At 42.5% G+C, this 18,764-nt stretch overlaps 1 protein-coding gene across 1 annotated transcript in view; it reads right to left on the bottom strand.

Moving 5' to 3' along the window:
- LOC129726013 (uncharacterized) overlaps positions 1-18,764 on the bottom strand; it is a 172,672-nt gene that overhangs the window by 19,555 nt on the left and 134,353 nt on the right. The window contains exon 4 of the mRNA XM_055682538.1: positions 7,584-7,677. Coding sequence (XP_055538513.1) covers positions 7,584-7,677 — 94 coding nt within the window. The remainder of the gene's footprint in view (positions 1-7,583; positions 7,678-18,764) is intronic.

The following is an 18,764-nucleotide window of genomic DNA, read 5'->3' on the forward strand; positions in this document are numbered from 1 at the left end:
TGCTAACCTATGAGATATTTGATTCACAAAATGATGTATTTTATTTTAAATTTTGTGTGATATTCCCAATTAAGTACTTAAAAACTTCTGTACTCGGAAGAAAATGACGTAATCATTCAATTTATATCGAGAAAAAATTGTAAGAAATTAATTCGAGTGAACTTATAAAATTATCACAATAAAACGTGAAATTCAGACAAATATTATAAAAACTCGTAGATCTCTGAAACTTGAAGAGTTAGAAATTTTGTATATTCTGTAAAGTTTCATAGAATTAAGAGATCTACAACTTTGTCGAAATCCACAAAACTCTAGCGTGTCAGGGAAAGAAGTTAGCATCGCAACGCCACCTTCGCGGCTAAATTCCGAACTAATTCAAACATCCAAATTGAAACCCTAAATATACCAAGAAAATTTATAGAAGATCGGAAACCGATTGCTTAAACCCTGAGATCGCTAATAATTTCGTTCCACTAGATTCCATTCCTGGCCCAGTGTGCATTGGATTCGGGATTTCGACTTGGTCTCCGAATTCGGATTCCGAATTCAGACTTCAGAAGTTGAATTTCTAATCTACACTAAATCCAAACGCTGATTTCTGATTCAATTTGGGCTTCCGACTCAAACTGCAGATATGGCATTCCAATTTTGTATTCGTTCTTTAACTTGTGATCTGAATTTTGATTATCCATCCTTATTCCAGGTTTCACGGATTTGAGCTCGGTTTTGAAATCTGGATTTCCAGTTGAAATCTGGATTCCAGTTTACCGCCAAGTATCGATCGCTAAACTTTACGCTCAAAAACTCCGAGCACTCGTCGATCAGCTTTCTTCAGCGTCCATGCTTCTTGTCCGTAAAGGGCCACCGGGAGTATCAGCGTCCTATACAGCGCTAGTTTTGTGCGAGTTTGCAAACTGGTTACGTAGTCCGTAGAAGGCTCTGTTCGCAGCTGCAACTCGTCGTTTCACTTCACGGCTCATATCGTTGTCGCATGTCACAAGTGTACTAAGATAAACGAATTCGTCAACCACTTCAAATCGTTCCCCATCTATCTCCACCTCAGCACCAACACCACGGGGACTTCCACGCTCTCTGCCAGCTACCATGTACTTCGTTTTGGCAGAGTTAATGACAAGCCCCAATCTCGCTGCTTCCCTCTTGAAAGGTACGAAGGCCTCCTCCACGGCCTTACGGTTGATACTGATGATATCGTTGTCGTCCACAAAGCCAAGAAGCATGTGAGATTTCGTGATGATCGCACCGTTTCTTTCCACGTTCGCTCTTCGTACTGCACCCTCAAGAGCGATGTTAAACAGTAAGTTGGAGAGCGCATCCCCCTGCTTCAGTCCATCCAATGTTTCGCCAGCTATCCGCACGCATGATTTTGATCCCTCCAGCGTCATACGACTCAGCTTAATCAGTTTCGTAGGGAAACCGTGTTCCAGCATGATCTGCCACAGCTCGTTTCTTTTCACTGAGTCATGCCGCCCTGAAGTCCACAAACAGATGGTGAGTCGGTAAGTTGTACTCTCGGAACTTATCGAGGATCTGTCGCAGGGTGAAGATTTGATCCGTCGTGGAACGCTCCTGCCGAAAACCAGCCTGGTATTCGCCAACAAAGAATTCCGATAACGGTCTCAATCTGAAGAACAGGATACGGGAGAGCACTTTATATGCGGAGTTGAGCAACGTTATGCCTCGATAGTTGCCACAATCCAATCGATGGCCCTTCTTATAGATAGGGCATATGAGGCCTTCCAACCAGTCGTTCGGCATTTGTTATCCGCCCAGATTCTTAGTATTATCTGGTGGATCGCATAGTACAGCCGCTCGCTTCCCGCTATTACAAGTTCGGCCGGGATACCGTTCTTCCCAACAGCCTAGCCGTTTTTCAGCTCACTAATCGCCTTTTTCACCTCCTCCTGTGTTGGTGGCTTGTTCGTCACTCATAATCGTAATCCTGTTCCTGCTCTGCTCATCCGGCTCCTCACCGTTCAATAGCGCCTGAAAATGCTCCTTCCGCCTGGCTGCAACTGTCGGTTTATCAGTAAGCAGGTTGCAGTCCTTGTCATTACACAAGACCGGCACAGGGAAATTCTTGCTTCTGACTCTGTTGACAGTTCTATAGAATCTTCGCACGTCGTTTTGAGCATAGCTGTACTCGCGCTTCTTCCGACGGTGGGTTCTATTTTCAGCAGTTTTTGCCACCCTGTATCTCTCTCTCTGTTCTGACGCGTAGCCGCAGTGAGCATGCGGCTCCTGGCACGGTTCTTCTCATCTGTCGCTCTCTGGCACTTGGCATCGAACCAGCCATTACGCTGTCTTCCACGCGTCGTACCTACCACCTCTCTCACAGTCGTTTCGATGGCGCCGTGGATGCTGCTCCACAGCCCATTTATATCTTCTACTCCTTCCTCCTGCTATTCTGCGATCCGTTGATGCAGCTCTCTGGCGTATTCTGCTGCCACGCCATCAGCTTTCAACCGCTGAATGTTGAAACGCGTCGTCTTCTCTGTGCGAAATTTCAGCACCTTCGACAACCGTGCGCGGATCTCACAAACGACGAGATAATGGTCAGAGTGAATGTTTGGTCCCCGAAAAGACCTAACATCAGTAACATCCAAAAAGTGCCGACCGTCAATCAGTACGTGATCGATCTGGGAGCAGGCTTCTCCATTTGGATGCCTCCAAGTGTGCTTCCGAATATTCAAACGTGGAAAATAGGAGCTACATATGGCCATTCCTCTGGCCGCGGCAAAGTTTATCAGCCTCAAGCCGTTTTCATTGGTTGACGAGTGGAGGCTATGCCTTCCAATGACCGGACGGAAGAATTCCTCTCTCCCAACCTGTGCGTTTGCATCTCCGATGACGACTTTTACGTCGTGTTTTGGGCACTCGTCATAGATTCGCTCAAGCTTGTCATAGAACTCATCTTTGACTTCATCGGGTTTGTCGTTTGTCGGTGCGTAGGTGTTGATTAAACTGTAGTTGAAGAATTTGCCCTTAATCCTCAACACGCATACACGGTCATCAACGGGCCTCCACCAGATGACTCTTGTTTTCTGATTTTCCAGTACTACGAAACCGACGTCCCGTTCTGCTGCTTTGCCGCCCCTGTAGTAGATGTGGTACTTGAAAGAAGTGCGTGCAATAGGGTCCACTGCACGGAATTCCCTTTCTCCGGAATTTGGCCATCGAACCTCCTGAATCGCTGCGATTTCGACTCCCTGCCGCTGTAGTTCTCGAGCAAGCAAGCCAGCCCGCGCCGGTTCATTGAGAGATCGGACGTTCCAAGTACCCAATTTCCAATCGTTTACCTTAATCTTTATCCGTGTTCGTAACCTAGGTCTTTGCCGATTGATCCGTTCCGTATTTCTAAATTCGTTGTTCGCCCCATCCTGCTGATGGGGCTGCCATCTTAGGTGTAGCTGGCGGGATACAGCATTCCATAATTCAGCCGCCCGCTCCGGGTCAGACGCTGTTGTATGCCGCCCCTATGGGGATACAGCCGCGTACGACCCCCTTCCCAGTTAGCATACGACCATAGTTTCCACCGGGGGTTGGTTATCCGAACTCCGCTAAGGTTACTCGTATTCCGGTCGGCATCACGTGGAGGTTGGGATAGGAGTTGCTGGACAAAGGTGAATGGCCGCATTAGGGTCTCAAGTTACACGTGTCCAGCCATGTGTTACCCTAAATTAGAATTTACAAATGTGTTTGTGATTCTGGTGCAGATAAAAAAAAAACCCTATAGTGGGTCCCTTTGTTGTATGCAAATCTCCATTGCATAGCAACGAAGCAACCGAATAACATATCGAATTCAATCACAGCAAACATTTGATATTAGAGAGTTTAAATTATTCATTCGTTAGTCAGTAACCGTTCACACCGGTTGACTTTTCATTCAGCCCCACTGTTGCTATTACAATAGGTTAAGGGCAAGCATGGAGAGTTTTCCGCAAGATTGAATATTTCATTAAGATTTTTCTGGAAAATGGACGGAAGCCGATTCAATCTAAAGAAGCTGAACAATTCAAACTATGCAAGCTGGCGCTTCAAGGTGGAACTCCTCGTGGTGCGGGAGGACATGTGGCAATACGTGGAACCAGGCGTGAAACCGACCCTTGAGGCTGAAGCTACAGTTTGGATCGCTGGGGATGCAAAGGCCAGGGCGACTATCGGGTTGCTAATCGAAGACAATCAACATACGCTGATTCGTCCGCCGAAAACCGCAAAAGAAGCCTTGAAAGCACTCTAAGACCATCATCAAAAGTTGAGCCTCACGTCAAAAGTTTCGTTATCGAAGCGAATCTGCAACAAAAAATACTCGGAAGGAGAGAACATGGCGGAGCACGTTTTTGCCATGGAGAAATTGTTCATCAGCCCTGCAAATTCCGGACAAAAGCTGGAAGAAAATCTTATGGTCGCGATGATCCTGAGGAGTCATCCAAGCTCATTTGATACCTTCACCACCTCCCTTGAGACCCTGTCGGATGAGGACCTGATCCTAGAACTTGTCAACCAAAAACTCTTGGACGAAGCCTCGAAACGGCTGGGTTCCGGGACGGACAAAGGTAAAAAGGCGAGCCATTACTGCAAGAAAGTAAGCAACCTAATAAGGGATTGCCGGCAATCTCCTCAAGACAACGAGGCGAAACAGAAGTTCCGAAAACCAGGAAAACTATCATTATCGTCGTCAAAGGAAGAGGTAAATTCCTATTCGCTTTCTTTCGCATTTTTGGTCAAGCGGAACGACGATCGAGGCGCGGACAAACCGTGGATCATGAACTCAGGAGCGAGCAGCCACACCGTTGCAAGTCGAGAATTTTTCACGAATCTTCGCGAAAGCGAGGTGAAACACGTCACACTTGCCGATGGAAAGTGAGCTGTCATCGAAGGTGAAGGCCCCGGTATGATCCAGTGCTACAACGACTAGGGTAGGCAATCCGAAATGACTGTGTGCAAGGTGCTCTACACACCAGCGCTAGCGATGACCCTTTTGTCCGTTCCGTCGCTGGTGCAGAAAAATGCAACTGTTATTTTCGACATCAAAGATTGCCGAGTGATGCGTGGCAACCAGACGGTAGCTATAGCAATGCTCAAACAAGGCCTCTATTTCTTGAAGCAACCCCAAGAAATTACCTTGCTGACAGGTGAGAGCCATAATGAGTGTTTTAAGCACGAGTGGCACCAGAAATTTGGCCACCGGGACCTGAACGCGATTTCCCGAAAGAAAAGAGACGATTAGTCACCGGATTGGAGATTCACGAGTGTGGAGCTGAAGGCAATCTGCGAGTGTTAAAAGTTCCCGGACACCCTTTCCCAAGGAATCGAAATCAAGAACAAAATTCAAGAATATGTTGAGGCGGTCAAAACATAGTTCGGTCGTAAACCAAAAGTGGTACGCTCCGATCAAGGAGGAGATTACAGCAGTTCTACCGTCGAGAGGGCATCAGGGTACAATACACGGTAGTCTAGAGTTCGCAGCAAAACGGAGTAGCAGAGCGACGAAACCGGTACTTGGTCGAGATGAGCTGGTGTCTACTGTTCGATTCAGGACGGCTGTATATTTTCAAAATATATCACCATCAAGATCCATTTCCGTCACGTCATATGAATTGTGGAATGGTCGCAAACCTGATGTTGGCCATCTTCAAGTTTTTGATGCTAGCGCAATGGGTACACATTCCGAAGCAGCAACGAAGAAACTCAGTCCTACATCCCAGAAGCTAACGTTCGTGGGATATTCTCAGGACCACAAGGAGTATCGTTTCTTGGACAAAACCACCCGTAAAATCTTCATTAGCAGAGACGTCACGTTTGTCGAGAGTAAACAATATGAGCCTATCGAAAGCGTTCAGGAGGAGAACATGGTTGAATTACCACTCTAGCCCGAAGCGATAGCCGACACCCGATGATGATAACGACGATCATCGTATGTTATATTTTTGACTGCTAGAGTTAGTACCATGGAAAAAACATATTAATTATTTCATTGTACTAACTCCAACAGCCAAGAATGTAACATACGGCTCCGGAAACGGAATACAGAATTGAGGTTTTACATTGCTTTTCGTTCAATTCAATAGAAAAGATACCAACAATTGAGAAATAATAAATATTATTTTATCTCTAACACCCTGGTTTTTTTTAAATATCACGGAATAAAATGTCAAATAATGGGGTTAATTCTTATATTCAGCAACAAAATCAATAGGGGAAATGAAGTGTTAAAAACTGAAATTGAAAGAAATGAAGATTATTATCGAAAATGAATGCTATTCAACATGAGGAATGTATTAATTTAGTTCTTTTAATCAAAATACGAATTCAATAGAATAATGAAACAACACAAACACTGAGTCCAAAAAAGGAGAAGAAATAAAAATACTCAATAGCAGCCATGTGCATTGGAATGGGAAACGAAAGATGCAATTACTTACTATTATAACTAAAATTTAAAACCGATTCAGCATAAAAAGTTCTTTGTATATCTAAAATTGTTTGGTTTAACAAACATTTTTGGTGCCGTTGAGAGCAAAGATTAGCTAATTCTTTCATAAACACTTCTTTAGATATTTGTCCGCATTAGTCGTGAAATATTCGTGGAAATAATCGAATGCAATTACTATTGGTCAATGATTGATCGGAGATCCACTTTCACGCCAAAAGAGAGGTGATTATCCCTCCACCAGATATGTAGGAAACCCGCCGTCCAGTCGGTCGCAATTAGTTTCTCGATTGGTAACGTACGATTGGCCTGAAAACACTAATCCGAAACAACAAATCTATGGCTTGGGGGAAAATCCAATCCTTTTGTTGACAAACAAGGCAGAAATAAAACATCGTTATGCAGGCGGTGATGCGCACCCACCACCCGCCCTCCGCGGTGGAAAGAATTCCCGAGCAAACGGAAATGAAATGCTTTCAATATCCTTTGCACCAGGATGTGGAACTTCCTTTCATCTAGCAACAGTCAGTTGTTTTTTTTTTCTTGCTGTGAGATGCAATCGAATGGTAGAAAAAAATTGGTGCTAATACCGCATTTCTACTGGTCCATCGCTGGAAAAAATCGATACAAAAGAAATGCGGAACGGACGCGAATGGCAATGACTGTTGCACTTTTCTGCGGTGTTTATTTTAGCACAATATCTCGCCTTTTTTTCGCTGGGACTGTTCAGCTATCCGAGCGATAAGAAGCTGTATGTGGAGAAAATGCTGAAAATAGTCGGGACAGCGATGATATGAGTTTCTTGTCCACTCTACAGAGTGAAGGAACGAAAATAGCTTGCACTATGTGACCACATAGGAGTGTTAGTGTGGTGCAATGTTTGAGGGATTGTGTGCGAAGAATATAGTCCTGACTAGTGTCACAGGCAGGTAAATTGAATTGTTTCTTTCAGTTGGCTTCGGTTAGAAGCCTGTCTGCAGTGGTTAGGTTGGAAACGTGCATGATGCTGTGGATAGAATTGAGGGATTCCATGCCAATTCACTCAGATTTCAGCGGAACTTTGAGAATTTGGCAATATCGGTAATTCCTCAATTGTGTTATTCTGTGTTCATTCAATTATGGCTTAATTTACCTTAAAGTCAGGATCAGGAACTCGTCTTTTGAATGTGCCTACTATGAGTAGTGCTCCATCCCCAACGACGATCATTTGTCCTTGGGTGGATTGTCTGAAAGGATAGAAAAGGTGTTTGTTATTAGACTATACGTGTTCGTGGTTTTGTTTATAGTGGTAAAACTTCCATCAGAACCAGATAAATTCAATCTTACCCTTGCTATCGCGGTTCCTTCGCGTTTTACAAAAGCGAAAAAGCCAAAGTTGGCTCACCACTAACCGTAGTTTCCCGCACCAAGCATAGCAAAACAAGAACAATGAAAGTTAATTTGAAATTCAAAAACCGATTCTCCCGCGTTTCACAATCCCAAAACTTGGTGCTACATTTGGCCTTCTAATTTCGAAACGTAATATTTCAAGCTAATTAATTTAATGTATCGAAATTAATTTCATTCTTTCACTTTCGTATCCGCAGAAAAGGCAGCTCTTTTACTACTCCAAAGTGCCGATTCGGAGCACACCTACCCTACATATTGCTTTCGCTGTTTTGGGGGCCAGAAAGGAGGGACATTCGGCAAAATCTGTCGTCTTGCCTCCATTCCTTTCACATTGCTCGCAGCGCGCTGCTTATGAATGGAAATGGGAAAATAATGTAATTAACCCACACTAATTAGGCTTAATGTCCTCGGGTGCCTTTTGTCGCTTTTGTGTGGCCCAGACGGAGAATTTCGTGAACAGTTTTTGTTAGCTTTCTTCCAACTGGCCATCTTGGTTATAAAGAGCCCAACACTTGCTCGCATTTGATCGGGTGTAGGGTCCACAAAAGAAGCCAGTACTCAACGCGGGTTTTACACCGGGCGCTAGAATATTGTCATCAGTAAAAAGCTGCAATTTGCTGGTTGACTTTACAGCACTTTTGCCCCCTCTTGCGACGGAGAGCTGGGGCAATGAGCTTTGTTGGCAATGAAAGCAGTTGAATCGCGAAATTTTCTCACTTCAGGAAGTAGACGTCCACGTTTAATGGCTGAACAAATCGATGGTTCAAGAAATAAATTACTAACCGTTTTCTCTCTAGAATTCTAATACAAGAATGCAGACTCCACAGCGATTTTTAAGAGAATAAAAAATATTCCATTGGGGTTCAATCTCTGGGGTGCAATAATCATATTAAAAAAAATCTTTTTTACCAAACGTCATGCTTCTTGAACATTTCGAGACGAATGAAAGGGTTCGTTCAGTCTTGTCAGGATAGTCGTCGATAATCACAGCACCGATGCCTTCATTAGATGCGTAACAGTAGAGTTTTATCGGTAGCTAGGGTCGTAATTAGCCAAAACTGTATCCTCCGAAAGGAACTTCGTCACTGTCCGTCTAGGACAACTTCGTAGCGTACTAGTGCAAAGTTGAACAAAATTTGGCAAAATAATTCGCTAGACCGACGAACGCTCGGGCTTCCTTGACATCCCTCGGAGGTTTGACATTTAATATCGTTTTCACCTCATTTGGATCCTTGTGTAGGCCATTCTGACCAAAAACGTGACCAAGATGTCGTGTTTTTCGGTCATTTTTCTTTGCCTATCCTTCGACAACATTGTTACAGTGTTTTGCATCTTTGTTAGCCCGCGGGCATGGGGTAATTTTTTTTGTCGTCTTCTTTTTGATTTCATCGATCGCCTATTGTTGCGATCGACGTGCGCAACGATTTATCGATGCATTGTGACCTGAAGGTAAGCTGGCGGATCTTCTTGTTGCCGCCGACTATCCTTGGCGACATTTGAAACTGGAATGAACTCGAAAGAAATTTTACAATGGAATTCTAAATTCGATGCAGCTCTGTGATTCGGGTGTCGTAGGAAACATTTATTACGTTTCTAAGTGGACGATTTTGGACAACCTGGAGCTTCGTTTTATGGGTCTCGACACAGGAACCCCAATAATGACATGGCATAGCTCACGACCGGAACGACGATAATTTTGAACATCGCTATCTTGTTTCGCTACAACAACCGCAACCTACGGCATGCCAGTGAGTATAATTGTTTCATCAGTCCAATACACTGTTTCCTGCAGTTGTCTATGCAGGTGTTCGAAAATTCAACCGCTGTCGTTTCTATAGCTCTTTAGTAACAAATAAGTATATTTGCAATCATATGCTCTACCTTCCTGACGTCTGTGTTAGGGAAATGACTCATTAGTACAAGGGAAAGCGTTCAATGGTGTATTATATTTGGAGAATTATTTGTATTTCTACACAAGATAGCAGATTTTTGGCTTGAAAAACTCACATTTTCGATTATTCATTTCACGATTTAAGCTTCCTAGTGACGTGTCAACACTTCATTAGGGTACTTCAAACGCTTGTTGCAACGAAACGGTTGTTTCGTTATTATATTTAGTTATGTCAGGTTTCTCAAACGCGGGTTGAATGATGAAACACGCAGTTTTCGTCCTTTAACTGGTTATACTCGCAGGGTTGCAACATTTATATCTGTATTTCTCATTAGAAAAATTTAACAATAAAAAAATCTGTATATAAAATCTGTACCGGATGTAAAATCTTCTTCGATTTCAAATCTACTATTTCTTAAATACGTTTGAATTACGTATCAAGTTTTAGATTACTATAAATATAGTTATGAACATCTCGCATTAGATATTCGATATATTCTGGTAACTTTTCATACGCATTATTGGCGTATAGTACTAGTGAATGACTTGTACAATTTTATGCAAATCAAACCAGGACAGTCTCTTTCAAACAATCGCATAACAGAGTTGTGCTTTCCTACCATAACCGCTCCATTCCGATCTTATTCGTTTTAGTCGCTTTTTATATTCGATATCATTTGTTTTGAATTCAGCCACAATCGCCTCGTAGATAATTTTATCTCTGCTGATTCAACCTATTGCCTTTAAGAGCAAAACTTGCACTTGAAATATTGTCTCGTCCATCATTATTACCACAATAGCGAGCGTTTTGGTGGTAGTTTGATCAGTTGGGGCAGGTCATTACCCGCGGTACAAACAAGCGCACGGATAGACGCACCTTGTCCGCGAACACATGGTTCGGCAGAGTAGTCCCGGCGAAATTCACGCGAAAAGAGTCTGATTGGGTGGAAGTTTTTACACCCTTGTCGAACGATACAAAGTACAATTGTTTGCAATCCAGTATCTTTACCGTCTGAAGGCTGGAATCCTCAAAACGGCCGGTTCCTGCCTTTAACAGATCCTCGACAGTAAGACTCGCGTCGGTGGCCACGCCGTCAATCTCCACTGCGCGAGCTGGAATGTACACGCGGTACTCCATGGTGAAAAGCTCACAAATAACGATCTCGTTTGCCTCCTTGAGGCTTGACACTAAAACACGCAGTTTATTGAGGGGAACTTAATTGATTTCAGTTACGGCTGAACATCGTGCCAGATCCCTGCAAGTCTACATTGTTTTTGATTTGGGCCGAAAGAAGACAACCTAGGGGTCCGGATAGCTATCCGGGTATAGTTTTTCCCGATGGATCAGGTATCGGGCAGCGAATCGATAGAGATTCCCTCTCCGGAACCACACGGGTCAATTGCTTCTTCTTTCATCCACATATACAATCGACATCGTAGAAAAAAAAAAAACAAACAAAAAACTACCTTTCATAGCCGTTCTTTTCTGCGAAAATGTATCTTTTCCTGGTTATCTGAAGCCTATTCAGCTACCCAGCAGCTGCTGCTACGTGCTGCTAACGGTGGTGCCGACATCAACCGGTGAGGGGATCTTGTTTCAGCTGCTTGCCTGCTAGTTAATGTTTGCACAACACAAAATAACATGCGCCGTACACAAGCTGTGTAGTTAACAAAAGTAGCAGATCAAACGTTGAAAGCGGAACAATTCACAATGCGTGACTGTTTGCTTTAGTTGGACAACTTAACAGCGGAGGCAACAATGATCCTGTTTCTACTGAGGTTCCCTTCCAACTGATTCTCATTCATGTTAAGCTGGCAACATTTAAAACGGCATTGGAATACGAGGGATGTAGCACAGATGGTGGAGCGCTCGCTTAGTATGGGGTCGATCATCTCCAACTGATAACTTTTTTTGTTGAATCAAATTACAGTAAGGTTTTTTTACATCGTTTTTTGACGACGGCTTTCCAAATAAGAGCAGTTCCACAAAAAAATAACCCAGTTTTAATATTTTTTTTTCATTGTCATTTTTGATTTGGCTAAAACTTTGCATAGACGTTTTTATAGGTAAAAGATGCCATTTGTGCCATTGGTTAATTTTTTTGAAACACAACTCATTTTTGAGAAGCTATTGAAAAATAATATTTTGGGAAGATATTGATTAGTTTTTTTTAGTTTAAAATAGTTTATTTGACACGGCACGATACATCCTCATTTTTACTGAGCCAAATACAATTCTTATAATGTCTAAGTTAGCAGGAAAAAGAGGGAGGCACTTTTTTAATTTCTCGCGGCCGACTACGAGCTAGTGGGGATTAAAGGTGAGAGGAGGGGAGTACAATCATGACTTAAAACTATATCAACACTTTGTTTTTCAACTGGTAGAGCAGTAATAGTGATGTGGCGCAGTTTTGGTCTGAAGTGTTTGCGTAAACAAAGATGTTGGTTCCGTTTATGTGTCTCCAGCATAGTGGTATTCTGACAAGTAGACAAAATAATTTTAAATTTGAATGTCGGCAATTTTCAAAAACAGTATAGCTGTGTCATGTACTGGAGATCACCGCTACCCAGAATGTCTCTAACGGGAACTTTCGGTTGTTTTCCTCGGCCCGAAGGGAATCTATCAGCTTGGACCTAGCACCAGAGAATTCGGTACACGACCAAACAACATGCTCAATGTCGTGGTAGCCATCGCCACAAATGCAGTGATTACTTTCCACAAGCCCTATACGAAAGAGAAGCGTGTTTAACGTATAGTGATTGGACATGAGTCTGGACATCACGCGAATGAAGTCTCGACCTACATCCAACCCCTTGAACCATGCTTTCGTCGATACCTTAGGAGAAATGGAATGTAGCCACCGTCCCAGTTCATCTGTATTCCATGATAATTGCCAACTTTTGCGCGTCCTCTGACGCAAAATACTGAAAAATTCATCATAAGCAATTGGTCTATCATAAATATCGCCATCAATAGCACCCACCTTAGCTAAAGAGTCAGCCTTTTCATTGCCCGGAACAATGAGAAGGGACCCACGCTAAGGTAACCTGGTATTTTTTATCTGTTGAAGCACTTAGAAAACCGCCGTGTTTTCCCCAGGAAATACACAGGCTTCACAGGCTTCATCGATCGCAGAGCCTCAATGGCCAAGAGACTGTCTGTGAAGATGAAGTAGTGGTCAGTGGGTAGGGTTTCGATGATCCCAAGGGAGTACTGAATAGCAGCAAGTTCTGCGACGTACACGGAAGCAGGAGCATCGAGTTTGTAGGAGGCGGTAAAATTTTCGTGAAAAACACCGAAGCCAGTGGACTCATCTAGATTAGATCCGTCAGTGTAAAACATTTTATCACAACTAACATGTTTAAACTTATTGGAAAAAAGCTTAGGGATCTCTTGCGGTCGCCATTGATCCGGGATACCAGAAATGTCTTCTTTCATGGTGGTGTCGAAGAATATAGCATTAAAGAAGTATCTAAAAGTGCGACATTGAAAGGAACGTATGAAGAAGGGTTAATATCTTGAGCCATATAGTCAAAATATAAAGTCATAAATCTGGATTGAGATTGAAGGTCGACCAACCTCTCGAAATTTTCAATTACTAATGGGTTCATAACTGCGCATCTAATTAGCAGCCGGTAAGAGAGATTCCTAACACGATGTTTCAACAGAAGAATACCCGCTAGCACTTCAAGACTCATCGTATGAGTCGACTGCATGCAGCCCAAGGCAATACGCAAACAACGATATTGTATTCTTTCTAGTTTTATAATGTGCGTGTTCGCGGCGGAGCGAAAGCAGAAACAACCGTATTCAAGAACTGACAATATCGTTGTTTGGTATAACCTTAGAAGGTCTCCTGGGTGAGAACCCCACCAAGCTCCGGTAATCGTACGAAGAAAACTAATCCTCTGTTGGCATTTTTGTGTCAGATATCTAATATGGCAAGCTCAGGTGCATTTAGAGTCGAACCAGACCCCGAGATATTTAGCGACCAAAACCTGAGTGATCGTTTTACCCGTTAGTAGGAGCTGCAGCTGAGCTGGGTTATGCTTCCTAGAAAAAACGACCAGCTCAGACTTAAAAATTATATCAGAGAGGGCTTAAACATGAGCCCTGGGGAAGACCCATGTAACTAATTCGGGAAGTTGTCGAATCACCATGTGAGAAATACATATGCTTTTCTGACAACAAATTGAGCAAAATATTATTTAAATTTGGCGAAAGTCCCTGCAAGTGAAGTTTCTCGGTTAAAACTTCTACAGAGACACAGTCAAAAGCCCCCATAATGTCCAAGAATGCAGAAGCCATTTGCTCTTTTCGAGCAAAGGCGAGTTGAATTTCAGTAGAAAGCAACGCTAGGGAATCGTTCGTTCCTTTGGGAAGATATTGATGATTACAAATATTTTCAAGGTCAAAACGGTTTGTTTGATCGGTGTGACGTGTGATAATAACTTTGTCTCTCTAAAAAAAGCACTCTAAAAAATATTATTCATTTTTTGAAAAAAAGTTTAACGAAAAATTAAAATCAATTATCTTAAAAAACTCATTATTTAAAAATGCAATTTTTTTCTATAAAGACTACCTAAACAATGGATCCGGTCTGGTCATGGAGAAATCAAGAAAAAGAAGCTACGATTTTTTGAAAAAAAAACCTATTTTTCTATCACAGGGTGGAAGGAACAAAATTATTATCTACAACTTTGCTGAAGACACTATGCCAGTCAAACAGACCGTTTTGACTGCAAAATATTTTTAATTCCCCATAGACTGCTCTATTGGAAAATAAAAATATTTCTACAGCCAAAAAGGTTTGTTTGATTGGCATAGTGTCTTCCGAAAAAAATTATTCAAAAAAATTTTTTTTTCAAAAAATCATAACTTTTTTTTATTTTTCCATTATCGGACCGGTTGCATTATTTAGGTAATCTTTTTTATAGAGTTTTTGTAGAAAAAAAAAATTTGAAAAGAAGGGCTTTTTTAGATAATTATTTTATAATTTTTCTCTTAACTTTAAAAAAAATATTTTTAGAGTGAATGTTTTTTTTGGAAAAATAATATTATTATCTACAGATTTGCCGAAGACGTCACACCGATCAAACAAACCGTATTGACCCTAAAAATATTTGTGATCATCCAGGGCCGGATTTAGACGGTGGGGGGCCCGGGGCAAATTTGTTTGTGAGGCCCTCTTTTCTCAAAACATTTAGAGTAACGTTCTGGGAGGTGACGAGCAAAAAAAAAGGTCGGCCCAGGACTAGGAGGGCCCCTTGAATCGGGAGGCCCGGGGCATTTGCCCCCTTTGCCCCCCCCCTCAAATCCGTGCCTGTGATCATCAATCCCTACCTAAAATAGCACTTTTCAATAGCTTCTCAAAAATGAGTCGTGTTTCAAAAAATTAAACCCATAGCACAAAATGGCATCTTTTGCCTATAGAAACGTCTATGCAAAATTTCAGCCAAATCAAAAATGGGCGAATAAATTAGTTGCCCGTTTTTTGTGGAATTGCTTGCTGTGGAATAAGACGTAATACATAAATTAAATAACTCAAAAAATCGAATTTTCAGACTCCTCCTCCCTATGTAACAATAACACACGTTTGATAAGACTCCTCTACGTAATGTTAAACAAGCTGTTTCTTTACAAATTTTCAATTTTGTAAAAAATGACCCAATTTCAGTTTTGTAATTAGTTACGTAACGGTCTCAAGTATCCCCTCTTTTTAGTATGTAACAATAAGTAACGCAGGTTTAACCCCCTTCCACTTCATGCATTACGTGATTTTTGTGCGGTATTTAAGGTGCGTTAGTTTTTCAAACGATCTTTTTACGATATTTTTTCCAATAACGAGATTCTTTTATATGTTTTATTTTGCACTGTACGGTCTCCCGTGAAAAAAATATAATACTGGGTGTCAGGGGTATTTTTGTTGAATTACAACTGTGATCAAAATTCATTACAAATACGCAGCAGTGTGATGTTCACCACAATTCGAGGATACTGTGTATAAACACCGGCGGTAAATACGAAGCTAATCTGAACCCAATCGGAAGTTCAGCGTATTCTACTGGAAATTCTGAGTTTGTTTCAGAAAATTGATGAAACTTAGTCCAAAATATTGGAACGCCATGATAAAGACGGTTAATTCGACGTTACGGCAACATTCAGTAATATTCTGTCACCAGACAGCACGAACAGAACTTCGTTGCCCCCCGGCCGCACAGCTGCAATATGCAACACGCAACAGCGTAATAAACTGTTGCATGGGTCAAGTGCGCTGCATCTTTTGCTATCGTCTTCCACCGAATGCAAGAATGCAAGCGATGTAAAAAAACAACTTTAAGCAGTTCTACGTCTAACTTGTGGTCGTGGTTTTGTACACAACTCTTCTGTTATTTTATTAAATTTTTTATCAACTATGTCGACTTTAATTCGATTGGTAGTCGCTTCGATGTGCGGGAGTGTTTATGGAGTTTTAAAATGACTCTAAAATTTGAGGAAACCCTCTAGGCTTTGAGCTGTGGATTTTTAGTTCGGTATCACAAAAATTACGTAATAGTAATCATCATAACAGCTATGAAATATTTGACAAGGTAGCCATGTACTTTTTGAAGTTATTACCAAAATTAACTCCGGTCAGTAAAGCGAAAATATAGCCTTCATATGACCCAAACCCCGACAAAAATATTGTCTGTATGTGACCCAAAACAGTATGAATGCTACATGCGGAGCCTTTGTACTGCAGATTGCGGCGGTTAGTTAGCCAGCTTGCGGTCCTTCTTAAATCCCAAGCAAAACTTTTACCGACTTTCTACCGTCAGCAATAATCATCTTGTTTGTCCCGTCTGAGCACACACAGCAGAAACAACTGGCTGCCATGCTTAGTGGGCACTTTTAATGCACATGAAAGCAAATGCTGACACGACCGCAGCCGCGCAGCGGCCCCGTCATGTCATCAAAAGTTTGACAACCCGCAGTAATAAATTTATAATTTAGCCATTTCCCGGTTTGTTCCGCCACCCTCCCTGATGGCACTTCCTAGCGCCACGAGCAAGACAGAAGAAGAAACACCCGAGGCTTGCATCACGTTTATGACGCAAGTTGAAGTTTACCCCCCAGCCCTGCCCATTTCGGTCGGCCTCCCCGTGACGGGCGCTTTTCCAATTTCTGCTGTTTGCTGTTCATTCAGTTGGAAACACACCGGGAAAGGGACACTGTGGCGGCACAGTGTCATAACAGCAGCGAAAGTTGTTGTATTTGTTTTACGCGTGAAAGGAAAATTTCCAGTCAAAAAGTACGTGAGGCGATAGCACATTGCAGCGGAAATGAGACCCCTCCCCTCGCCTCTCCTCCCCCAAAAGCACCGTTTCGATTTCAGTCGTTTTCAGACGAAGACGCACGACGACGGCGCCACCCAGTTACCGCGTTGATTGTCGACTTCCGTGCCTGGCATACCAAGCGTGAGCTGTTTTTCATCAAAAACAAAGGAAAAAGTAATTTCGGTGGAAACTTTTGCTGAGCGGTTCTTGATTGAGGATGTTGTTCGGTTTGATTGAAGTGTACGAAGAGATGGAGAAGGCGTAATTCGGATCGTTACAAAGTGTGCTCTCAATAACTTGAGCAAAACAGATAAAACCGACAGACGGGACCAATTTCTGTGCGGAATGATATCTGCTTTCTGATTCCACCGATGATCTTTGTTTACGAAACAATATCGAATACTTTTAAATGATTACATTAAGAGCGCATACTTACTTTCTCGATAAGTATTCCACTGCACTCCTTACGGCTAAGTGAGCAAAACCGCCTCGGCGTGATGTCGAGTGGGCGAACGTGAGTTTTATTATCGTTTGTCGTTACTGCGATTCTGCCGTCGGTTGGCAACCCGACCGCACGGGTTGACGTTGAATGGAACAGGTTGTTATGCTTTCAAGTATCACTCAATTAATTTTGCTACTTTTTTATTCACTCCATCGAACACTTTCCTGCTTCGGTGCTGTGCTGGGAGGCAACGACCTGGGATCAGAAAGGTGGCGCCAGTCTGAGACTCTGGAGTTGGCACACACATGTAAATTTTTCTGCAATAAAGCTAGTATGGGGAAAACTTTCCCACTCCACTGTACCACACTGTCTAAGTGGAACGTGATTTTTCGTAATTTTCCCTAGCAAGCATCATCGCCCGTGGCTTATGACCATACGCGTACGGTCAATGCTGTTCTGTTGTGCTTTGCTATCTGGAATTCGAGTATCGTCAGAGCTTCAATTAAAGCACTGGTTTAAATTTCAGTCGATATTTTTCTAGCAACTCCGGATCATGTTCACCAACTGCTAACGAAGACAGAGAAATTCGTTATGACATCAACCTTGGGCAAGAAAATCACGACATAGTCATAAATTTATCCCCCGTCTGCCTTCGTATTTTTGGCCCAATTTTCCTGCTAGAAAAGCTGGATATGCAGCCTTCGGTGGGAGACGAGGATGATGCCAAATCAAGATCGTTATTCTCGCGTTTATCTTTTTGCTCCACGCGGCTGGCGATGCATGACTGGAATAAGAAAATAGTCTCTGCCAGAGCGGTGGAACCGTCATCGTTTGCTGCCTGTTTTGCATCAACTCGTACTAGTGTCTATTGAGCCAAACAACCAGACAGGATTTGCAGATAAGTTATTCGGTGGGTGCGACCTAGAGCTGACAGCCGTTGGTTTGACCGGCGATCGGGAATGATGTGAGTGAGTGAGCTGAATACCTTTCGAAAGCTCAAGTTAGTATTAGGGAAGAAGTAGATACTATATGTGTCTGGAATGTTTTTGAAAAAGAATATTTTGATCTTGAACATATTCACTGAGCTAGGGCGTTTCGCACGCACGAGAAACGCGTTTTACCTTTGTTATACTAAACAAAGGTTATAAAATCGGTCGAAAAACGCAAAATAGATCCAAGATCCGGAGGGCCGAATCGTATATACCTTTCGACTCAGCTCGACGAACTGAGCAATGTCTGTTCGTGTGTATGTGTGTGTGTATGTGTGTGTGTAT

The sequence above is a fragment of the Wyeomyia smithii genome, chromosome 2 (assembly GCF_029784165.1).
Source record: "Wyeomyia smithii strain HCP4-BCI-WySm-NY-G18 chromosome 2, ASM2978416v1, whole genome shotgun sequence".
In the NCBI taxonomy this organism is placed as follows: Eukaryota; Metazoa; Arthropoda; class Insecta; order Diptera; family Culicidae; genus Wyeomyia; species Wyeomyia smithii.